This window comes from Cephus cinctus, unplaced genomic scaffold (genome assembly GCF_000341935.2).
Source record: "Cephus cinctus unplaced genomic scaffold, Ccin1 Ccin1_scaffold1163, whole genome shotgun sequence".
Lineage (NCBI taxonomy): Eukaryota > Metazoa > Arthropoda > Insecta > Hymenoptera > Cephidae > Cephus > Cephus cinctus.
Window position 1 is genome coordinate 444,971 of NW_014333653.1, and position 22,568 is coordinate 467,538.

At 36.9% G+C, this 22,568-nt stretch overlaps 6 protein-coding genes across 23 annotated transcripts; 4 read left to right on the forward strand and 2 right to left on the reverse strand.

Moving 5' to 3' along the window:
- The first annotated feature begins 3 nt into the window (after positions 1–3).
- Positions 4–1,462, forward strand: LOC107272327. Of its 3 annotated transcripts, none has more exons than XM_015749400.2 (5): positions 4–141; positions 459–666; positions 752–842; positions 916–1,147; positions 1,234–1,462. In XM_015749400.2, the coding sequence occupies exons 2-5, from the start codon at positions 489–491 to the stop codon at positions 1,327–1,329; spliced, it is 597 nt and encodes a 198-aa protein (XP_015604886.1). In that variant the 5' UTR covers positions 4–141; positions 459–488; the 3' UTR covers positions 1,330–1,462. The 3 variants fall into 3 exon arrangements, with proteins under 3 accessions (XP_015604886.1, XP_015604887.1, XP_015604884.1); XM_015749401.2 differs by having other exon boundaries at positions 28–171; XM_015749398.2 differs by having other exon boundaries at positions 127–257.
- LOC107272318 (intraflagellar transport protein 81 homolog) lies at positions 1,330–4,618 on the reverse strand. Of its 3 annotated transcripts, XM_015749357.2 has the most exons (14): positions 4,490–4,618; positions 4,154–4,285; positions 3,917–4,065; positions 3,739–3,850; positions 3,545–3,661; positions 3,423–3,482; positions 3,190–3,342; positions 2,851–3,129; positions 2,462–2,779; positions 2,246–2,399; positions 2,027–2,175; positions 1,845–1,949; positions 1,616–1,779; positions 1,330–1,550 (listed from the first exon to the last, which is right to left on the reverse strand). In XM_015749357.2, exons 2-14 carry the CDS (start codon positions 4,256–4,258, stop codon positions 1,454–1,456), a joined length of 1,962 nt encoding a protein of 653 aa, XP_015604843.1. In that variant the 5' UTR covers positions 4,259–4,285; positions 4,490–4,618; the 3' UTR covers positions 1,330–1,453. The 3 variants fall into 3 exon arrangements, with proteins under 3 accessions (XP_015604843.1, XP_015604844.1, XP_015604842.1); XM_015749358.2 differs by lacking the exon at positions 4,490–4,618 and having other exon boundaries at positions 1,869–1,949; positions 4,154–4,402; XM_015749356.2 differs by lacking the exon at positions 4,490–4,618 and having other exon boundaries at positions 4,154–4,402.
- On the reverse strand, positions 4,544–7,410 carry LOC107272320 (probable tRNA (guanine(26)-N(2))-dimethyltransferase). Of its 4 annotated transcripts, none has more exons than XM_015749364.2 (10): positions 7,262–7,410; positions 6,853–7,005; positions 6,649–6,775; positions 6,372–6,559; positions 6,081–6,303; positions 5,632–5,925; positions 5,405–5,572; positions 5,171–5,329; positions 4,904–5,094; positions 4,544–4,829 (listed from the first exon to the last, which is right to left on the reverse strand). In XM_015749364.2, the coding sequence occupies exons 2-10, from the start codon at positions 6,993–6,995 to the stop codon at positions 4,667–4,669; spliced, it is 1,656 nt and encodes a 551-aa protein (XP_015604850.1). In that variant the 5' UTR covers positions 6,996–7,005; positions 7,262–7,410; the 3' UTR covers positions 4,544–4,666. The 4 variants fall into 4 exon arrangements, with proteins under 4 accessions (XP_015604850.1, XP_015604849.1, XP_024945463.1 ...); XM_015749363.2 differs by lacking the exon at positions 7,262–7,410 and adding an exon at positions 7,093–7,242; XM_025089695.1 differs by lacking the exon at positions 7,262–7,410 and adding an exon at positions 7,104–7,149.
- Positions 7,411–7,506: 96 nt separating this feature from the next.
- On the forward strand, positions 7,507–11,552 carry LOC107272315 (histone deacetylase complex subunit SAP130-A). Of its 3 annotated transcripts, none has more exons than XM_015749349.2 (10): positions 7,507–7,668; positions 7,957–8,269; positions 8,337–8,584; positions 8,655–9,015; positions 9,099–9,299; positions 9,375–9,771; positions 10,049–10,195; positions 10,280–10,723; positions 10,830–11,023; positions 11,136–11,552. In XM_015749349.2, the coding sequence occupies exons 2-10, from the start codon at positions 7,973–7,975 to the stop codon at positions 11,382–11,384; spliced, it is 2,538 nt and encodes an 845-aa protein (XP_015604835.1). In that variant the 5' UTR covers positions 7,507–7,668; positions 7,957–7,972; the 3' UTR covers positions 11,385–11,552. The 3 variants fall into 3 exon arrangements, with proteins under 3 accessions (XP_015604835.1, XP_015604838.1, XP_015604837.1); XM_015749352.2 differs by having other exon boundaries at positions 9,375–9,717; XM_015749351.2 differs by having other exon boundaries at positions 7,508–7,668; positions 8,655–9,006.
- A 256-nt stretch (positions 11,553–11,808) lies between these two features.
- Positions 11,809–13,617, forward strand: LOC107272323 (dynein assembly factor 3, axonemal homolog). The gene is made up of 6 exons (XM_015749382.2): positions 11,809–12,080; positions 12,154–12,343; positions 12,415–12,585; positions 12,668–12,856; positions 12,915–13,158; positions 13,234–13,617. The coding sequence occupies exons 1-6, from the start codon at positions 11,834–11,836 to the stop codon at positions 13,531–13,533; spliced, it is 1,341 nt and encodes a 446-aa protein (XP_015604868.1). The 5' UTR covers positions 11,809–11,833; the 3' UTR covers positions 13,534–13,617.
- Positions 13,618–13,781: 164 nt separating this feature from the next.
- On the forward strand, positions 13,782–22,161 carry LOC107272312 (histone-lysine N-methyltransferase NSD2). 9 transcript variants are annotated; one of them, XM_015749340.2, is made up of 16 exons: positions 13,782–13,904; positions 13,966–14,179; positions 14,242–14,720; positions 14,838–14,909; positions 15,093–15,393; positions 15,670–16,070; positions 16,171–17,047; positions 17,115–17,284; positions 17,386–17,704; positions 17,793–18,015; positions 18,083–18,272; positions 18,349–18,778; positions 18,852–19,119; positions 19,190–19,407; positions 19,511–19,734; positions 21,034–22,161. In XM_015749340.2, exons 3-16 carry the CDS (start codon positions 14,502–14,504, stop codon positions 21,274–21,276), a joined length of 4,155 nt encoding a protein of 1,384 aa, XP_015604826.1. In that variant the 5' UTR covers positions 13,782–13,904; positions 13,966–14,179; positions 14,242–14,501; the 3' UTR covers positions 21,277–22,161. The 9 variants fall into 9 exon arrangements, 8 of the variants coding, with proteins under 8 accessions (XP_015604826.1, XP_024945453.1, XP_015604825.1 ...); XM_025089685.1 differs by having other exon boundaries at positions 13,966–14,173; XM_015749339.2 differs by having other exon boundaries at positions 13,966–14,114.
- The last annotated feature ends 407 nt before the right edge of the window (positions 22,162–22,568 follow it).

Consider the following 22,568-nt stretch of genomic DNA (forward strand, 5'->3'; position numbering starts at 1 on the left):
TGCAATAAGACTGCAACAGTAATGCAATAAGATATATAACTTTCTTGAAATCTGTCAAGCGCTTAGCTGACTTTTAAATAATTTAAAAAAAAATTTAAAGTATCCAGACGGCATTTTACCACGTGAAGATATTCAACGTCGGTTAGTCGATTAATTACATCGTAAAATGAAGTTAGTAATAGTTGCACGTGGATCTTGTAATTTGTTGAGTAGCGCGCTATTATTGTTATTATAATTATAATTATTGTTATTAATTCGTAAGTAGATAGAGAAATATTTTATAGTTTCTTTATAGTAGTCAAACTAAAATTGCAGTCTGCATCATTTTACTTATTAATATTGTTTTTCATCAATTTTGATACATTGTTAATATTGGGGAATAGGCAATTTTACAAATATGTCATCAGTTAATTGTTTATGTTAGTTTTAAGAATGGTCTTCTTAATTATTGCTTTTAGGTATTGCTATAATTTCATTGCCAATTAGAAATGGATCTTGAATTAAAGGATTGGCAATGCGATGATGATGATCCCTTTGAGTTTACACGAAGGACAGCATTGTTGTTACGTGGATTTGGCGCTAAGGATTTGCTTTTACAGTTTAAAGAGAAAAATATTTGTACTACAGACTTACCGTACATGACGGTGGAGGATTTAATGTCACTTGGTAAATATAATGTAAATTTCATTCTAATCAAAATAAATGTTATCATTCTTTTATCAGTGACATGTATTTATTTGTACTTTCATAGGTGCTGATCAAACCCTCGCTAAGAAATTTAGCAAACAAGTAAAAACTTTAATAAAAAGTAATAATGGTTCAGCATTGGCTTCCGATGATAGGTATGGAATTATTGGGTATATAAATTATTTTGCTAGAAAATGTGCTGAATTTAAGCTCGTTAATTCCTTACAGACATAAACAGTTTATTGAAATACTGAAAAACGGACAGCAACACCTGTCTTTCATCCAAGCATTTGTGGCTTATGCTCGTTTGAGATTAACAAGAGAGTCACAAGATTTCTTCATAGATTTAAACGAAGGTGTGCGTGCCAGCGATGCTCTAAGAACAGCAGCAATGGCTGTAGTTACGGAAATAGAAGATGTTGAGTATGTGCTACGTGATCTGGGAGCACTTGTTTCAACGGTACAATATTTAAACTAAAAATATTTATATTATATTATTAATGTATTGGAATACTATAATTATTGAAACACTATGGTTTTTTGTAGAAAGAGAAAAGATGGAAAATTCGATTCACTCTGACAACGTTGGTAACTGGTGTGGGAATCGCATTATTCATAATAATACGCAGAAAAGTGTACTAATAAGATTTCTCAATAGTTTATATTTTTGTATCTTAAATAATATTGAGGAAAATATTGCTGTGAGTTACAAATAAGTATTAGTATATTACTATGGATTATTAAAGCGTATATTATTTTTGATTTCTTACTGTAATATGAGTGTTTCTGCTCCTTGACCGCGGACAATAACACCATCTCTTTTCTTACTGTCTTCGGCGCATTGCAATTTACATTCAAAGATCCTGCAACAAATTGGTTCATGATTTTGCTGCAAATTGTAACCGATTATTGAAATATAACTACATACGCTATCAAATTATTCCACTGTTGAGTTTGATTCTCGCTCTCTATAGCGCGTTCCTTTAAACTTTTTTCATCATCCTTCAAGAGTTTTGACTTCTTTTCTTCCACCTGTATCATCTCGTTTAGTTCATCTCTTAATGTTGGACCTCCTCCAGGGCTTGCATAATGCTGTCACAAATAATGAATTTAAAAACTACCACTCCCCATATGGCGCACGGTTAAAGTATCCTTACAGTATAGAAAAAAATATTCCTCACTCTGATCTCTTCTTGAATTCTGTCTTGGGCTAGTTTTAGTGTAGCTATCTCTTGACGTAATCTTTCTATTTCATCGGTATCCTTGAAGACAATTAAAGAATGACATTAGAATAGTTGTTATAATTTTCAACTGTGTCAAAAAAACATTCTTAAATAACCTTTTTGACATTTTCTCTAAGAAGATTTACTTCGTTCAATAAATTATTCATTGAACTCTCCATACTGGTTTCAATAGAACTGTAACTCCTGTAAGCAGCTATGTAACGCTCTTCTAGTTCTTGAAACTTTTGTCTTAATGGTCTAAGCTCTGTAGCAGTACCAATTAATGTGTTAACCAAATAAAGATTAAACTTAAACCTACACTATGCACTTCGTACCATTTAACAAAGGTGCAAGTTGAGCCCTGAATGCAGAAATATTTCTCGATAGTTGTGCATTGATCGTAGCAGCATTTTCTACTGTACAATCGTCTGGCAGGACCGTAGCTGATCTAACAGGCATTGCATCATCGGTTGGTTTTAATTTTGCTAACTAAAATAAATCAGACATAAGTATAAAAGCTTCAGTCAATCCTAGAGAATCTATTGATGTACCTGCGCTTCCAAAATAAGAAGTGTTCGATTAAGCACTCCATTCTCAGCTCTGAGTCCTGCTAATTCAGCTCTACGACGTTTGTACAAAGCACTTTTAGTTTTAAGACGAGCAACATATCGTTTGAGTTCATCTCCTCTAGGTGCTGGTTCTTCAGCCAAACGTCTTGCTTCTTCTCTTTTCTCTTCCAATTTGACTTTTAAGTCCGTCATTGCAGCCTCAGCTCGTTCTAGCTTATCCAATGCATTTCGTTTCATTCCAGCAATTGCTGCAGCTTGCTGTCTAAACGGTGCCATTTTATCCGCAACGCCTGCTACAGCCTATCAATAATTATTTTTTACATAAAAACTTAATATCAATATACACGTTACAAGGAATATAGACTATGTACCTTATTCTCAGCCAATGCCTGTACTTCTCGAGCAGCAATGTCCAGTCTGTTTCTCAAGGCAACAATTTCATCTGGTCCTAAATGTGCTGATTTCACTACCGTAGTTAGTGCTTTAACGTGAGCCTTTTTAGCAGCTAATTCGGATGGAAGTCTTTCTTTGGTAACAGCACTTTGCACCATGACCTCTTCGGATAAGCGTTGAATTAAAGCCTGAGACGTTAGTCCAGCTCCCATTTGTTTTAATGTCTGTAATTCGCGCTCTGCTCTCTGGAGTGATACCTGACAATAATTCATAATTAAATACAGGATATAAAAGTGCAAAAGCTTTAATAATTTTACCTGCAGCTTCACCATAGTATCTTGCTGCTGTTCTTTCTGTACAATTAGTTCTCGTTCCTTGTCTCTTTCGACACGCAATTTTCGTGCTGCTTCAAGCAGATGAAGCGCTGGTTCGGCTCTTAATTTCATTTTTTCTACTCGACCTAATACTACCTATGTTTTTCAATAATATTTTTACTTGAAATACTTAAGAAGAATAGATGATAATTTATTGTAAACATGAGTATTCTTACTTCGCGCTCTTTTTCCATTGCTTCCAAATCTGCTTTTAATTCAGCAGCTGCTTCTCCGCCCTGTATAACGATGGATATGATACTAACTGTTTTGTAAATTGCCATTTATTTCAAATTAGTACCTTTTTCCCAGCTTCTCTTTCTTTATGAACCATCTTGAATTCCTCTACAAGCCTAGAGTACTGTTCATACAAGGCAGCCATTTCTGAATCACCAAGATGCTCTAGTGGTATTTCCACCTGTAATATCATCCAGCTTTAAAGATGACGAATAACGAGACATTAAAGCTTCCTGATAAGTAATTTTAGTTACCCACCTTCACTAGGAAACGTGCCAGATAGGCTCTTTGGCGAGCCAGTTGCATATTTGATAGAAGCCATTTAAGAACGGCATAAATTGGTTCTGCATCTCCTCTTACGAGACCTTGCCTAAGATTTTGAAACTGGATTGATTAACAGAGCATAGAAATTTCAATAAAAAACAGTTCACTATACCTGAATATTACTGGATCGGAATTGGGCTGGTATTTTAATATCCGTAAAGCTGAAAAAATACGGACTGAACTTTGCTCAGGAGTTTCAGTTCTTACATCAATCCTGGATCCGCCTGGTTGTTCAATCTCTGATAACACATCGCTCAGGATCTAATAGTTATTAAAAATATTATATAAATAAAATATTTATAGTATTTGGAGTATAAATTATTTGAAGAAAAAAAATTATTTAACATACTTGCAACAGATCCTCCGAGTTCAGAGCATCGAATGAGATTAAGTTGTAATTCCTTCCGAATAATTTATTTAACTCCGTGACAATAAACTTTATATCCTCACTCATTTCTTCACCTTATTAAACTCCGTTTTACTATGAATAATAATGGACAAAGTAGGATAACGAAATAAATGCTTGCTACAAATGGTGGAAAGTTGTGACATGGCGTTACCATGGATATCAGTATCAGACACATTTATAATTTTTCCACCACAGAGTATATAATCAGAATTTACTAATCAGGTGTTAGATTTAACAAAAATATAAATCAATGAAATTTGAGTCTTAGTAATTTACCTAAGATTAACTTTACGAATAGTTCATTATTATAGTTAAAGCCAATAATCCATATTCCTTCTTTCCGTTCCAAATAAAACTTTTATTACGTCCGTCGTTGGATCTTCTAGTCCGTTATTTTTATTATAAACATTTGTTACAATCTATAAAAAAGTATTTTTTACGTATACGCGTCATTCACGATTCTTGTTTAGCCTGCTTGGCAGGTGGTCCTTGTTCAATTACAGTTTCATCAGATTCATTTATCTCTTCGATCTTCTCCGTTACCGCAGATAATTTCTTTTTTGAATTTTTATTCTGATTCCGCTTTTTCTTGGAATCTGATCTATCTGACTGAACCCTATTGAAAGGTTTTTCAATGAAAATATAATACACTGTATAAATTGTTTAAGTATGCAAAGCAGAGATACTTACATTGTCGTGGAACGTGTACCTGGTCCCCAGAAGGAAGTTGGATTTTCTTGAAAACGGGTCAAATGTTTTTGTCGTGAAAGAGGATTAGCCAGAGGATGTATGTCGAATGAAATTTCTTTAGTACATTCCTGGGTGAGAATAGCTAAAGCAGGACTGTTTTCATCAAGTTTTTCACGTTTGGCAGGATGATCCTTGAGTGAGAGTAGGTTCTTGTTATATGAGTGCAAACAGAAATGTTACAAGAAAATTGACAAAAAAACCCATTACCTTCTCCCATGTTCGCACAATGTCCCATATAACTTCATTTGGCGCATCTGTTTTTATCGACACCTTATTGGCATGAGAGAATGACACTTTGTAACCTGCATTCATTAAAGCCGACCTGAAGGCTAGAATAGTTGGAGTATGACATCGTACAATGGACATCTAACAGATATAGATTAAATATTTAGCTATGTGTGAAATAGTGCAAAAGTATGTGAATAATTAATAAATGTTTACCAAACGATCAAGTGTATAATACAATGGTACGTCTAATTCTTCATGTACAACATTTAAGACGCCCTGTATTCTTTTTAAAGTACCTAATTCCATGTTATCAAGAGTACACAAGAGTTTCGATATAAAGACTTGATCGTGCAAAGGATCTAGCCATATTGGTCCACCGATCTAAAATGATTTTATAGTGAATCTTCAAGATATTATCTAGTTATGCATTGTTTACGTACATGGTGTTTATGCCGACAATGCTTGCACAGCTGATCCACCACAGGTCCATTAGCCAGTTTGTAACCTCCATTTGGTTTAATTGCACCAAGTGGTTGAATCGTCATGGTCTCGCATCCTACACATTGATATATCATTCCCAATTTGCTGGTGTTAGCTTTGCATTTTATTTGCCCTGAGAAAACTCGTACGAATACTCGTATGTAGAAATCTGCACTGATGCACAGTACTGGTTGAATATATCGGCCGTAACGTCCTGCATGACACGAGATGTGCTGCAGCAGTATCCTTAAAGCCTGCGAGTCAAAAATATTTGTGAACGTTTGTGGCGAATATAAATGTTAGATTTTTGATTTAGAAGTAAGTCATTTAGTAAGTTCTTGGTTGACGATTAATTCAACTACCATTCGTACATCATTTTGGATGTGTAATCTGTAGAACCGATTCTTACTATTTCATGACAAGCTTTGGATTTCAGAGAAATCGCACCGTACTTCACATAGCAGGTTTCTGGTGAATTACCAGCTAACACTGCCATATCGGTTGCTGTGACTAAAAGCAATCCACCATCTGCAATACACTGTACAGCACTATCTAGAAATATGGATGGACATCCATATGGATCCAAATCAACAACATCGAAACGATTTCTCCTGCTCCGATACATAAGCATGCTGCAAATTAAACGAACTTATAGTGAATTGATATCGTTTTAATTTATTTTATATTTGCAATTACGTACGTTGCATCGTCGTGACTCGCAGTTATTAAATCTTCTACTTCATTGTGCTGTATATTTTTTTTAATACTATCGACTGCCTTTGCAGAAATATCATTAGCTGTGATCTGCTTAATGCCAGGGATTTCTTTAGCATATCTTATACTGCGCAAACCAGTTGCAGATAATGCTTCCAATACCGTAATTCCATCCTAAGGAATGAATAAGCAAATAAGATTAAGACTATTAAGTAAAAATTTCGAAACTCGTTAAATTATATTTCTTAAGAATGTATATTCACCTCATTCCTTAATCCAGCTTGTAAATTAATATCCTCAATATTTATTCCATTATCTTTTAACTTTGGATCTTTCTTTTCGAGCACAGTCTTGTATCTAATTTTTGAAAAAAAGGATATCACCGCAATACTGAAATATAATATTTATATAAAAATAAGAGTATTAAACAATTTCTAATATACATTTTAGAAATGAATAAATTGTACCTAAGATCCCGGTTAAATTCTTGCACGGGGTTATAAAATACATTCTTTTCAGCAACTAGAATCTCAGCTTTACCTTCCTTGATAACTTCTGTATGTTTTGAAATTTTCTTAACTGCATCACATTCAGTTTGAGTAGTATCCATGAATACTTTTCTGTAATAATTCAATATAAAATACCTGTCTGAATGTGCTATTACCCTATGAAACATGATATAACCAGAAAAACAAAATTAAATTTACAGTAAACGTGCTTTAAAATTACAAAATCCAATGAACCAGCGGCAACAACTGGGTACAGTTTATCCAGGATAATTGTAATAGCTGCTTAAATTCACAGATGACAGCATTTTCAAAGTTACGTCAATACGTCAGATTCCTGCAGCATCAAACGCATGAGAAAAATATTTACCTTCAGTCCTTAGTAAAAGAAAATAGCATCGGTACAGCATGTATGGATATTGTTTATTGAAATTTTACAGACAACTGATTGAATAACTAAACCAGTAGACCCTAACTAAATTTATCAACAATTTAGACCTTCCCTTTGAGAGGGCTTTCAAAATTCCCATCAGTATTTCTAGGGATATTCGATTTTAGTTCTGCGCAGTAGATACAGGGGCAGTGCAAAACGTGGGTATATATATGTCTTCACATAAGAGTATCCAACCTCTGCCTACAATAATGTCGAGTTTGCTATGTTGTTTGTAAAATGTTTTCTGTGAAAGAAGTAAATGAAAAACTAAAATCAAGTTAAAAAACGACTTATATATAATTATTGCTCCAATAATATTGTAACAGTGCTACTGTTCAGTGCAGGTATGTGCAATTTTTCATGTTATCAGAAAAGAATGCCCAGCGTCTGTCTGTCAAAAAGACTAATAATAACATGTTTCATAACTTGTTCAAATTGTTTACTTCTGACGGATGTGTGACACAAATTATTTATCATGGGACTCATTTTCAATTAAAGTTGATACACAATTTTTCATATGTTCGTGAATAATGTTTACCAATTTTATATATATGGGTGATAAGTTAATTTTTTTTTAAATTTCATTTTATTATTGTGCTACGAAGGTTGATCTAATTTTTTATTGGATTCAGAGTGGTAGATCCAAACATGAATCCTGTAGATGGAAATGGTGAAAAAAGACCACCAAAAAGTGTGGTACAAACTGTAGCACAAAATCTAACCACGATACAGAATATACAGACTGTGCAGACTGTTCAAAATGTTGCTCAAAGCAGTGTGCAAAATATCCAACCAACACAGACCGTTGTTGGATCAGTGGGAACACCTACAGGATTAGTGGGTAAATCTGTATCCTTGGAACTAAACTCGAAGCTGTCTTTAATGAAATCGTTAGCACAGCCTGGCACAACACCGTCAACAGAAACAAGCAAGATGACAACAACGGTAAGGATATCATTTTGCATGTAATCCAGAGAATTAACTATAATAATATTACACCCAACTGTTACAGCTTTGTTCAGTTGGCTCCACGGTTAGAATAATATCGCCTGGAATGTTAAGTACGGTAGAACGTCAAAGCCAATCGCAAGGGCAGCAGCAAGGACAGCAATCTCAGCAGATAGTTACAACGATCCCAGCTACGTATCATGTACCTCGTGGACCAGCAGCTGTTGCAAACATTTCAGCCCCAAGATCAACAGTAGCTACTCCAATTGTCCGTGCAAGTACGGGACAATCTATACCTATAGCGAGACCTGGGTATTTATCACACAACTCTGCTATACTTCTAATTCATCGGAGCATCAATTAAGTCCCATCTTCATTACAGACCAAACACAACAGTATCAAATCCTCAATGGCAACCTAAAACAACATCTGTTGTATACGCACAACCGCAAAGACATCCAGTACCTCCGGTAAGTCGTGTAACAACAAGAGCACCAACAGCAGCATACGCTGGACAGCAACCACGACTGGTATCACCGACTCAAGGACGACCTGTGCAGGCCACTGTGGTCACAGGGGTTCCTGGTGCACCATCCAGATTGATAACACCAGTTCTCCAAGCAAATAATAATATTGCGCGATTAACAGTAGCGCAAAGTAAACCACCGACTCCTCAAGTAACCAGCATAGCTCAGTTGCCTCAACAAGGAAGACCAGCAACACAGACCCTACAAGTAAATCAAGTTCGTTATCTCAGTGATAAGTTCTTAACTTGATCACTCTAATATTTAATATAAAACATTCACGCTTGGCATGTTTTTTCCAGCCCAGCCAAGCAAGTAGACCCTTGAGCACCACAACGACCGTCAACCGCATAGCCGTTTCCGCGCCAGTGATAGGAGCTGGTAATAGGATATCCAGTACAGCATCAGTAACCGTGCAGCCAGTAGGAAGGCAACTAGCAATCAGTACGACTGGCGGAACATCCAGCGGCAACGTGAGTCGTATCGTGGTGCCCCAGCAGCAGGTAAAGTCTTCATAGACAGTACCAGCGTGAATGACTATAAAAACAACCAAACATCCCACGTTCATCTTCGTCTAGGTACAGCAACAACAAGGAACACCAAGGGTAGTTCAAAGTGTCACGTCCCTTTCGAATCTCGGTACTGTGTCGCGAGTGATTACGACAACGGCAAATGCAGCAAACGTAACTCGGGTAGCACAGCAGACCCCTACGTCTGTCGCAAGGATAACGGGAATGTCGCTCCATCCGCTACCTCTGGCACCGAACAGGGTGACGCAGGCTGCGATAAAGACACCCCAGGCGCAAAATGTCCAACAGACAGTACAACTGAAGCCATCTATACAGCAATCGAATCTCAGGGTGTCCAGCACTAATACGAACATCGCTACGTCGGCTTCTAGTACAGCTCAAACGGTTCAAGGTCAATACCTGCACGCACCTCAGACCACTACCTATTACTCTTTCGAGCCCTCGGGTGAGTGGTCCGTTATCAGGGATTTGAATTAACGTAGTATCAGGATTTAACGAACGCTTCTCATTTATCATTCTCATTTAAGCGTCCCGGGAGTATTTTCACAGGATACTCGGCTTCCACCCTCGTCTTTCGCTTCGTTCTTTTTATTTGTTTGATGTCACACTGAAAGATTACGTTTGATAAGTGCACTTCCACATCCGCTAAAATACTTTTCTGTAAGATTGTCATCCGTGTTAATATTTTATGCACAAAATAACAGGATCTATGACGTTGCTAGGTACCTACTCACAATATAGACAAACTGCTGTACAGCCGGTTCGTCTTCTAGTGGAACCAGGATACGAGGAACCTCATACGAAGCCTAACGCATCTCCTAGGCCTAGTATACTCCGAAAAAGAGATCATGATAGCTCGCCTGCGAAAGGTATTGTTATCTTTGTTTCATTGCAGCCTATATAAGTGGAACACCTAACTTAATCTGATCTATTCTAAAATCTGATTATTCTAGGGGTCGCAAAAAATTTGGTTCCTGTCCTGGCATCCTTACCACCTGCTGTCTCTACCTCGAGCCCACCATGTTCTCCAAGAGGAGACCGGGATGGTGGTGGATGCCAGAGTTCAGGATCTACTACTGTCTCGGCCACATCATCACCAGGTCTCGACGAAGAGCCTGATCAATCTAGAATCACGATTAATCCAACTGTGGAAATGTCACCCAGGAAGAAACCGCGCAAGCAGCAGCTTACGGGAGTTGAGCTTACCGAAGCGAGGTGTACAGAGGAAGAAATGCAGTTTATCACTGAAGAAAAGATTAAAAAAGAACTTAAGGAAGAATTAAAGGAAAAATGTAACGAGAAGAAACAGATTTCAGGACAACAAGATGCTAATAAACAATCGTCTAACCAACGAGTACCTGCTGCCATTCGAACAAGACCAACTCCATCCTTACTGGGTAAGGTTGTTGTTAACGGTACCGCGAAAAGAAATTGATAATAACTAATGCAATGAACAGTTATCACCATTATGAATCAATGCGTTTGTTTCTGATTTAAAAATAGGATCTTCGTGGAAGAACAGATGGGGCGGCAGACTCCATCACTATAGACGTCCTAGCGACGTAAGACCACGCGAAGAAAGAAGGCCTTCCGTGGCAGAGTTAGCACAACAAACACATGTTCTACAAAAATTAAATGGCTGGAAAGTCTATCACCTTACCGCACAAATGGAAGATCTCGCTGAGCTTGAGAAACAAGTACGTATATATAACAGTTAAAGCAACAAAATATAGCAAAATATCGAATGATCTATACAGAATCAGTAGAAGTAAATTTGTATTAATCCACTTGGGTAATTTTGATTAACAGGTGCACGAGAAATTAAAGAGTACACTCTCCATGTTGGAATCTCAACAAGGTAATAAGGGTAGGCAAGATGATGGCTTGGAACGGGCTAACGAGCTCATTAAGGGTAACATGCAACGAAGTAGTTTAATTAGCGAAGGAATGAATGAGGCCCGGACGCAATTGATAGCAATATTCCAGCATAAGGGACACGTGACAGACATTCTACAACGTTGTGGTAATAAGCGGGCTCAAAAAAAAAGAGACAAATGAGCTGAATTAATGAATAATTAAATATAATTAGGGTAATAAGGAACCTTGTTGAGAGCGAGGTTGAAAAGGTGTTATTTTTATCTTTGTCACAGAATCTATATTATCATAAATCAATAAATGGTTTTATATGTCCTAGAGGGAGATATCGATCACTCATGTACGCCATAATTTGTTTTTAGATTATTATTGATCTTTATTTACCGTAATCCGTACTCTTTATTTAATCATTAATTATATAGAATTACTGTTTATATTCTAACAAGTAGATTAACTCAAATTTTGTTAAGTATAAGTGGCGTAAGTTGCTATAGTAACTGTTGCACCGTAGCAACATCAGTAAATAGTTATCTATCTACTATGTTAATGATTGAAGTAAGCTTGTACTGAGAAGTATATTTTTCATACTAAAGTCTTCTATAAAGTGTACTTTTGAAGTTTTTTTTTATAAAATGTGGTGGGGCTATAGTCCACCGTTGGACTTGAGACTAGAAATTCATGAGAGTGAGAATAATTGTTTGGAGGATCCTGTGGAATTTTTAATTGTAGGAAGTGCTGATGCGAGACATATCACAAAAACTCTTGCATCATCTTACATGCATCCTAAACGTCCTATAAGATTTCATGTTATCGAACCAACTATGGAGCAAGTTGCCAGATCTATATTACTTCTAAGTACATGTTTAGAGGAAAATTTAGGTATTGAGTTTTCATGAGGAACTTAATTGCTGCAGTGCTCTGTTAACTGTTTCTATGTTTCTTATGAAATTAGGTCTGCAAGAAGCTACGCAGTATTATTTGGAAATTTTGGGAAATACGTTATTGAGACCTGCAACAGCTAAATATTTGGTCAGACGTGCCAATAGATTGGTTGATATACCGACGAAAACAATCGAATGTCCCTGGCTGTCTTTGGATAAACTAAAACATAGGGACAGAGATCGTTTGGAATGGATTTTTAAGTAATTTTTTTTATTGATACAAGTGTCTAAATAGTAATGGCTTTTAGGATATCTGTATAATACTTTACTAGGTTTTGGGGACGTGCTACCTGCGAGGGTGTTCCTGTTGTTGAGTATTGGGATCGCAGAGTGAGAAAATTATTAGGAACTCGATATGATTATAAGGATGGTGCCTTTGATTGGGACTTTCATATGGTATTGAAGCCCCGAGGGCATAAAAATTTAACTATACAAGAGTACAGGTAATATTGCTTTAATAATATTAACAGAATATTATGAAAGTGGTAGTATTTATTCTATAATCATAAATTATATTGGAATTAGATTTTGGAGAAATAATGGAATTGCGTTTACTTGGTTGGAAGGAGAACCAGCTAGGAGTAATCCAACTTTGCTTAGTAATATTTTACCTCAGGGAGATGGTTTCTTTCATTATGCCTACCTGGGGGACATAACGAATGGCCCTTATTTGACATGGGCTCTAGATGAGGAGACGGAAGACAAGAAAAATAAGTAATGCATTTGATAGGATTATCATTATATGTTACTTGATTCTGTATTTTTAATTTAGAAAGCAGAAATTAAGGGCAACGGATACAGCTGAGAAGGAAGTGTTACAGGTAATTCATGAAATAAGAACAAATGAACCACTGTGCTGTGAATTGGTGGCAGCACACAGAGATCCATCCATCTTAAATGGTATCATAATGACAGAGATGCCAGACAGTGAAATTGAACAAGAATCTTGGAGTTTGGGCAATACGATTTCAAGAATGAAAGAAACCATTTTATGGAAACTCATTCCTGATATTCAGGTATTTTAATTTCTTGAAGTTAACTGTGTCTAGACGAAAACGAGATTTAAATTAAAATGACTATCTTTATTGCAGATAATCATACACCCTGTAACGGCACTGGATAATTACAAGAATAAATTAGAATTTATGAATAAGTTTGACGTCGTCTGGCTATCACACAATATGACAAATCAATTGGGAAACACAGCACCATTATTAAAAACAGGAGGAAAGATGTTAATCGAGTCAAGAAAATTCTTAACGGAATTGCGCAAAGATGATTTGGAAAAATTTACAAAGGATTTGAAAGCTCAAGCTAGAGACAATGGTCTCAGAGAATTAATTGACTTTGATGCTGAAAAACATGTAGTAGCAAGGTTCTGTAAATGCTGAATGATACAGTGTCTATAAAATGTTATTTACATACAGTATATTAATATGTTTTCATTCATAACTTTTGCATAAACATTAAAAAAAGTAATCTTGTCAACAAATAAAATAAGTTACATGAATATGTTGTAAATTAAATTACCATACCAATAATATTGTCAATCATTATTTCAAGCTGCAACAATATATATATAAATGTTTAATTTCCAAATTACTCGATACTCATAAATGACTGACAGACATTTATTGTTGATAAATTAGTAGGTCATATCGAAGCATCAAATAAAATTTAAGTAGAAAGACCTAGGGAATTCTAACAAGGAAAACTGGCGATGCCATATTTTCTTTTCCCCACCAATCAGTGACAATGGCAGGTAGGCAGTACGATAATTAAATGCCATTGAAATCGTATTTATTCATCACTATTTGTAATAGATTACCTTCAGCCTAAATAGCCACGTGAAAATTGCATAAACACTCGACAGAAACTAGTCAAGCTCTCGTTATTTCGGATGGAAAAAAGGACTGTTTAATGACCGAAGGAAGAAGAATAAAAAGTCCCTAAGGTTGGTGCGGTAAAAAGAGTAAGAAAAAACTTTGGTTACGAAGATCGGCCAAAATCGCGGGAAACGTATCCCGTGAGGTCGAGGTACAATTCACTAATTTTAATAATTAACTAGAGCAAAAATCAAAACATCATCTATTTCGTAGAAGCCGAAGTGAAGCTTACTGCTGGAAGTACGTTTGGTACATGAAAACGTGGCATATTTTGGAGAATTGAGGTAACCCTCGAAAAATCGGCCATCGCGGCTATTTTCAGCGGTAGTGGAAATTGTTTTCGACGTACACGTCTCGAAGGTACGCTTGGTGTTCCTGTAATTTGCATCGAACGACTCGTGGGAAGTTAAACTTCCATGATCTGGAGGATCTCTTTGATTGGGATACGAGATATCCTCTTCTAACGGGTCACTATGAGCTCGTCTGATGCAGAGGCCCATGAAGAGAGTTCAACGGAAAATTCAGAGTCAAGTGATCATGACAAAAGCGACAAGGAGTCGAGAGAGGCATCTGATACTAGCAAGAAAAAGAGTACTTTACGTTCAAGCATCAATTCACCTGGTACTAGCCGTTACGGTCGTGCTATTAAACCCAAGTCTCCTAAGAACATGCCTATAGTCTCTTCTCCAAAGGTATGTTGTTATTTCTTTATTGGCTACTGTTTAATATCTTGGTAGAGGCTCTAATATCATGGCTAATGCGACGTAATATATACAGGCTTGATTAGTTAGTTCTTTTTAATATTACAGTGGCTTTTTGTTTGGAATTTTGTACAACTAATGAAGGTGCTATATTACGTCACATTCGCCATGTTTACAATGGTAAGTTTTGCTAGGATGACAATATCAAAATATTTCAATTTTTTTGTACATTTATTACCCTTCACACAAATACCAATATTTATAACATTATGCATTAATTATAATTTAATTGTATTTCTTTTGGAATATTATGTACCATTGTCATATACAAGTATTTTGGAGGAAATATTTGTCTTATTGCAGAATTCTAAAATACCAAAGATACGTAGAGCTCAGGCTTCTATTGAAAATGCCAATGGTATATTAGACAATAGTTTCAAGGACAGTAAAAAGCCAGAACAAGAAGAACCTCCAATGGCTCCATCTGTAGAACAAACAAATATTCCTATAACTGAAGAAGCTTCTGTCCCAAAAGTAGACAGAGAAACGATAGACTGCAAATGGAAGGTGGGTCAATTAGGTTGGGCACGAGTTGGTACTTTTCCTTTTTGGCCATGTGTTGTAACATTGGATCCTGCAACATTCTCTTACCACAAAATAAAATGTAAGTACCGAAACTATAAATTATATTTTATTTAATCAATCATTTTTGGTCAGAATAATTATAAAAATGGCTAAAAGATATGAGTCTCTGCCATTCCAGTTAGACTGTTTCTGTGAGATGCCTTATATTTTAAAAGATGGTTTAACTCATTAACCTTCATGCATTTTAGCCCTGTACTAATAATAATTCAGTGTTCTATAAATTGTGGTCGCTCCATTTTTTTTATCATAGTGAATAAAATCAAATTTTGCATTCATTGGAAAATTTCTTAATCAGCAACCGGCAGAGCACAGACGATAATGATACACGTTCAATATTTCGGCGATAAGGGACGCCACAGCTGGGTCTCGTCGAACTCAATGATAGCATTTACCGGTTTTGACGATTTTCAAAAGCTTGCTGAGTCGGTCACTCAGACAATAAAAAAGAAGCATCCTAAGTACGCAGCAGCGTTTTTGGTCAAACCAGGAATAAAACAAAAATGGGAGAGAGCGGTTTCGGAAGCTGCGGAGGTTTTACCTATGACAGATCTAGAAAGATCTGAAGTCTTCCAACCTACAGTGCAGGAGTCGAAGTCAAAATCGCCAAGAGTCATGAAACTGAATTATAAGCCCAAGAAAAGGAGACTTTCGATTGATTCGAATGAGCCTCTTTCAAAACGCAATAAGCAAGACAGTGTAAGTTTGTACTGTACCTATAAGTTGCATGGTCTTATAAGGACTCGTGAACCCATCAATAGTTTGTTATCACTTAATTTTCCATTACATATTAATATAGTCAAACGAAGGGGACCAAGAAGAGATTTCAGAAAAATCAAAGATGAAGAGACAGAAGCGTGAAGATGAAGCAAATAATGAGAAAAACGACATCAGCATCAATGCAGAAACACCGCCAACTCCACCGTCAAGTCACAAGGATTCCAGTGATGAAGCAGCACCAGTGCCAAAGCCAAAGACCAAGAGACGTAAAAAGGAACCAGATGGAGACTTTGAAACGTATTTCGAGAGAAACCGAGATATGGTAGAGGACGAGCAGCCTGATGCTACGGAGGCAGAAATAAGACGGTATTTAAAAAAAACTTGGGATGCATTAAACCCTTTGTTACGAAAAAAGTATCAGTCTAGTATGAAGCCCAGGAGTAGTACGCCGACGGACACGTTAACCGAGAATGAAACAGACAGTCAGGAAGTTGTAACTCCTAGAGAAAACAAAAGATTAAAGTCAAAAAGTGAGAAGGTTAGCCTGGTGACGAGTAAAGCTGAGAAATTATCATCAATGACAAGTAAGGCTGAGAAAATAAGCCTAGTTGTAAGTAAAGCTGAGAAATTGAGTGCGATGGGGAATAAAGTGGATAAAAACGAAAGTGAAGAAACAAGTGGAACTGAGACAGTGAAAAAGACAAGACCCTATAACCTATTCAAGGGAACAAAATTAGAACGCGTTTGTCAAATTTGTGAGAAAACTGGTAAACTGACTAGGTGTCGAGGACCTTGTTATTCCTACTTTCATTTATCTTGTGTGAAACCTGGCGAATCTAGTCCAGAACACAGTATGGACGGTAGCATCGCTGAAGACGATGTTCTGAATGGAAAAGTGGAAACAAAGGAAAATCATGTTGAGGACGATGATAATGACTCCAATGATAAAGGAGACGGTACGAGTCCCATTGTATAACCTATATAAAAATTAGTGTGCAATTTTTTAATTAATATTAATTACAGGAAAGAGCGATGAGCAATCGGAAGAAGAAACATTCAAATGCATAGACTGCTTATCTGGCGTAGCACCAGCATGTTTCATATGCAACGAAAGAGAAACTGATAGGATGAGGTGCTCTGTCTTTGCTTGCGGAAAGCACTATCATCCAGCTTGTTTAAAGGCGTGGCCTCAAGTGAGTTATTTCCTAGTCCTGTGAACTAATTCCATATTTCTTCATGTTCTTATATCGTCCTTTTTACTATTCCTTGTTTCGCTTTCTATTTCATAATTCAGGCTCACTGGCAGGGCGGTCGTCTCTCATGTCCATATCACGTATGTCATACTTGTAGTTCAGACAATCCTCAGGATAGTCACTCGCGTTCCACAACTGAAAAACTAGCACGCTGCGTTCGCTGCCCTTCCTCTTATCACACGTCGACATCGTGTATACCCGCTGGTTCGGTTATATTAACTGGCAGCCAGGTCATCTGTCCCAAACATCTTAAATCGCCTCAGCCTCCTTTGAATGCAGCTTGGTGCTTCTTGTGCACTCGTGGTGGGAGTCTTATATGCTGCGACACGTGTCCAACATCCTTTCATCCAGAATGTCTAGGTGAGATCACAGTAAATAATCCTAATTTTTTATCGAAAGGAATTACTTAAAACTTCCTGTTTAATTCTTTATTTTCTTGTTATCATAGGTATCGATGCACCTGACGGTGCATTTATTTGTGAAGATTGTGAGACTGGCAGATTACCGCTCTACGGCGAAGTTGTCTGGGTTAAACTTGGTAATTATCGTTGGTGGCCTTCACGTATTTGTTATCCGTATGAAGTTCCACAGAATGTGGCTGCGATTGCCCACAGTCCAGGAGAATTTTGTGTTATGTTCTTAGGAACTAATAATTATTACTGGGTCCATAGGTATGTGTTTGATTTCGTAGCCTCCGTGTAAAGGAATATAGATATATATTAAAATTAACTTTCATAGGGGAAGAGCATTCCTATATCAAGATGGTGACGCCAGTACAAAAGTCACTGCCGGTAAAAGAAACGTTGACGAAGCCTACAGAAAAGCCCTGGAGGAGGCCAACGAGGTTCATCAACGTTTAAAAACTGAAAGGGCTGCCGCCAAGGAGTATGGACCAAGACTGAAACCTCCACCGTACGTCAAATTAAAAGTATGTCATACAATTTTATTAAATCCTTATTAATCCTGAAGAAATTCTTTAAATGTAACATTCTTTGTTGCACCAGGTTAACAAACCGGTGGGTAACGTTAAACCTACTGAGGTAGAGAGTATGGTAGCTTGTGACTGTGATGCAGAATGGGACAATCCATGTGCACCGGATACGGACTGTCTTAATCGTATTCTTTCTGTCGAATGTAACCCTGCAATCTGTCCTGCTGGGTCAAAGTGTAAAAATCAAGATTTTGTAAGGCGGCAGTACCCTGGTATGGAGCCTTTCCATACTGCTGGCCGCGGTTGGGGACTCAGGAGTCTTGAGTTTATTAACGCCGGCCAATTTGTCATTGAATACGTGGGCGAAGTCATCGACGAGGCTGAGTACAAGCGTAGATTGAATCACAAAAAAGAGCTAAAAAACGAGAACTTTTATTTCCTGACTATAGATAATTATAGAATGATAGATGCAGAACCTAAGGGTAATCTGAGTCGTTTTATGAGTAAGTATTCTCATTCTTGAAAACCCTTTCATTCTTGTTTATGATTCTAATTTCACTGTAATATCGATTACAGATCATTCGTGTCAGCCAAATTGCGAAACACAAAAGTGGACGGTGAATGGAGACACGAGGATTGGTTTGTTCGCTCTACGAGATATAGATCCTGGAGAAGAGCTTACGTTTAATTACAATTTGGCCTGCGATGGTGAAACAAGAAAACCATGTCTTTGCGGTGCACCAAATTGCAGTGGTTTTATAGGACTTAAGGTACAGAAACAGCAGCTGACTACGATACAACAGAAAAAAATAGAGAATGCTGAAAAAGTTAAACGTCAGAGAAGGTAAGTGCCTTATACGACCCTAGCGATCAGTTTAGTAATTAACTGTGATAAATCCTATATGTATTATCAGATGGCGAAAAATTTTGTGCTGGTTCTGTGGTGGTTCATTTACAAATACCGAGGATATATTAAAATGTGATCAGAAGACTTGCAACAAGAGATATCACAAGGTCTGCGTAAACATTGAAGACTTCGACAGCAGGTTTAGCTGTCCTTGGCATCACTGCGCAGAATGTGGTCGCAGGACATCTGCACATTGTTCTTTTTGTAGCACTGCTTTCTGTCAAGGTAAGCAATCAATAATTTCAGTTATTACATTAATTAATTTCATACTTCCTAACCCAAAACGTAAAACTAACCCTGTGCATTGCATTATCTCTTTCACACTTAGCCCATCTCGATGGCAATCTCATGGAGTATGGAGACAAGGGAGGTTTTACCTGTAAGCTACACGAAGGTACGGTTTCTACAAAATCTCCACTGGAAGACGAGAAGGAGGATTCGGGTAACGACACAGAAACCGAAAAGGAATGTTCTTCAAGAGGTTCCAGTAGCCCAATTCTAACAAACAGCCCAGTCCACAGAGAACCTTCTCCCAGAGTCTCAATTGTAGAGGTAAGCCGAAGATTCTCCTATCACCGGTGTAAGTCTTCATAACCGCAGAAGGGGCGTCAGGGAAGTCTGATACCAATATGACGGAAATTGCGGAAGTCTACTTGTACGTATAAACATGCAAAAGCGGATATGGCTGAAACTTCACTATGCTCTATGCTCTCATATAGCATTAGCTTTCTATGAGTTAGATATCTTTTTCTTTCTTTCCATCTTTCAATCACGTGGAACTTTGTACTAGTACAAAGCGGTTCGGTTCTCTAATTGCTCTTTATTTTTTATTATATTATCTTTCCCCGACTCGTGGGTGGTGGCTAAGCATGACGGAATAGGCAATGGTTCTATGACAACTACAAAACGTCGTAAATTTATGCCCATGGTAATTTGGGCATACGTGGGCCGTAATGTCATTTGTTTTTTTATTTACGTTAATTCATTAATCGATCGCTTTCTAATCAAAGAACGTTATCAATTTTCGTAAAAACGTAAATTACATAGAATGATACAATTCTGAAATACGTAGCCACGCGATCATGTTTCTATAATTGTACGAATGAGGACTTTGAAATAAAATTAAAATTCTCAAGTTTACGCACACCTACTGCGTTGTACTTTTTATTTTTTAGAAGATGTAACGTTCTTTTATTACTTTGTCTTGAAACACGCGATGTCTGGCATCGAGGAATTTTTCTGTAAAAATTAATCGCTGCTTAATTCGAATGCGGATGAATTATTATGATTTATTAATCAATGTATCGGTCTCGTACCTGGTGTCTCTAAAGCAAGAGATATAAGGAGAAAAAAAGAAAGACGTACTGGATACAAAAATGACTTTTTTTTTCAAATTATTTTTCTTTCGACCCATTGTCCCTATTTCCTTGTTGGTTTCAATGACTGTTTCCTCGCGGATAACAAGAGAATCCCTTTATCCTGAATACTTTGGTGTAACGTCTTTAATTATCTTTCACTTCTTTACCCCCACAATTGGTATTATTGCTAAAGAGAAACCTGGGAACTTTTGCATCAGCCTCCATGTTCCTTATAGCGTAGTAATTAGCAGTAAGTAATCGTTCTTACTTTTGTCCTCGTACCAAATGTGTCTATGACATCGGCAGAAGCAAGAAGATGAAACACGATCCACGTAGTCCTGTGAATCCACTGTAGCTCCCCGTTATTTAAGTTGGGCATCCCTTTGTGCATTTGTTTATTTGTTTGTTCTAGAAGTAAATTAGACGTTTTGTTGAGTTGCCTTCCGTTCTTAGGCCTGACAAGGGTCCACCTAAGCGGAAATATACGTCGCAGGTTCAGTTGAGCAGCGAAGAGGGTGAAGAGTCGCAGAAGGAGGATGATGAGGAGGAAAGCGGAAGTACGTCTAAGGGCGCACCGGAAGTTGGGCCAGGAGTATCAAGGAAAAGAGTGTCGAATCGTATATCATTGAGAACGCAACGCGAGGAGGAAAGAATTAGAACACTGAATGCTCTGACGTCTAGTCAACTGGAAGCTATTATCGGCGGAAGTTTGGTTGAGGTTAACCAGACCACTTGAGGATAAATAACAACGGCGAGACAGTCGACGAAACCGAGGAGCAAGACTGATGAGTGTCCATGGCTGAGCCATTGGATGTGAATAAGATTTATGTACTTGTGGTGTAGCAAAGTGAATGAAAGTGTACGGGCTGGTAATTTAATGATATATAGAAAACAAACATAATGAGAACCCAAACTGTCTAGTCTCCTGGATAGTAAGGTTGTCTTCTACATCCTGGTGATCATTTGGATTTTATTGGGGTTAACTGGGTGGTTATATATATATATATATTATTGAGATTGTTGCGAGGGGTGACAGTTTCTATTTAAGAGAGTGGCTCGTTGCTTTGTAACTACTCGCTGCCACAAAGTAATCTAGCAGGATATATGTTAGTGGGGCCCAAGTTTTAGTTTTATTTTTCCTGTTAAAGCGTCTCAGACATTTGGACTATTATGATGTTAGAATAAGCATTTTGACACTGCCTTATATGAAACTTTTAATTTTCTATTGATGATACACAGTTACTATCGGGATATCTGTTTATAAGGAGTCTTTAGAATTTACTCTGCAATTCTGTGGACCGATAGTTGCTGGTGTTGACGAATTTTAATATGTTATCTTTGAAAGGAATACACGGTAAGATCATTTTATTTTATAATCAAGAGCAAGGATGGCGCCTAGACCAAAATACAGTTTTTTTAAAGACTGCCAAAAGATTCTACTGTTTTCCCCGTTTGTCATTCATCAACGCATTGGATGATTAAATTGTTTCTTTTAGTATCATACATAATCATCATTGCAATTTTAACCATTTGTTATTATCGAAATTTATTGTTACCGAGCGGAAATTGTCAACTGATTTTTTTATGTTTAAGAAGTAAAAATATATACATATATACAATAGGTACCAGTTGTCTTACTACAAGAAAAAAAAAAGAAAATCTTTGAAAAAATTGTTCATTATTGTGTCTAGGACGTCCGTTCGTACTTAAAAGAAAAAATCATTATGTTTTCTATAGATATTACTTTATTTTATTCGCTGTAACAAATTTACAATGTTTTCATCGATTATCAGGTAGGTATTGATCGTACAGCACATGATTTCTGCTTATCAATACACACGTAATATGAATGATTAAGAAATTAAAAGTCTTTCAAAGAAAACAGATTTTTAGATCATTAGTACCTAATAATTTTTTTTGCTTATCCGGCTGCCAAAAATTTGGCTTGCATCTTTCTGAAATACAAAACTACACGAATTTTTCGCATGCGTAGCCACGAGATAGGTAAATGTAAAAAAAATATAGAAC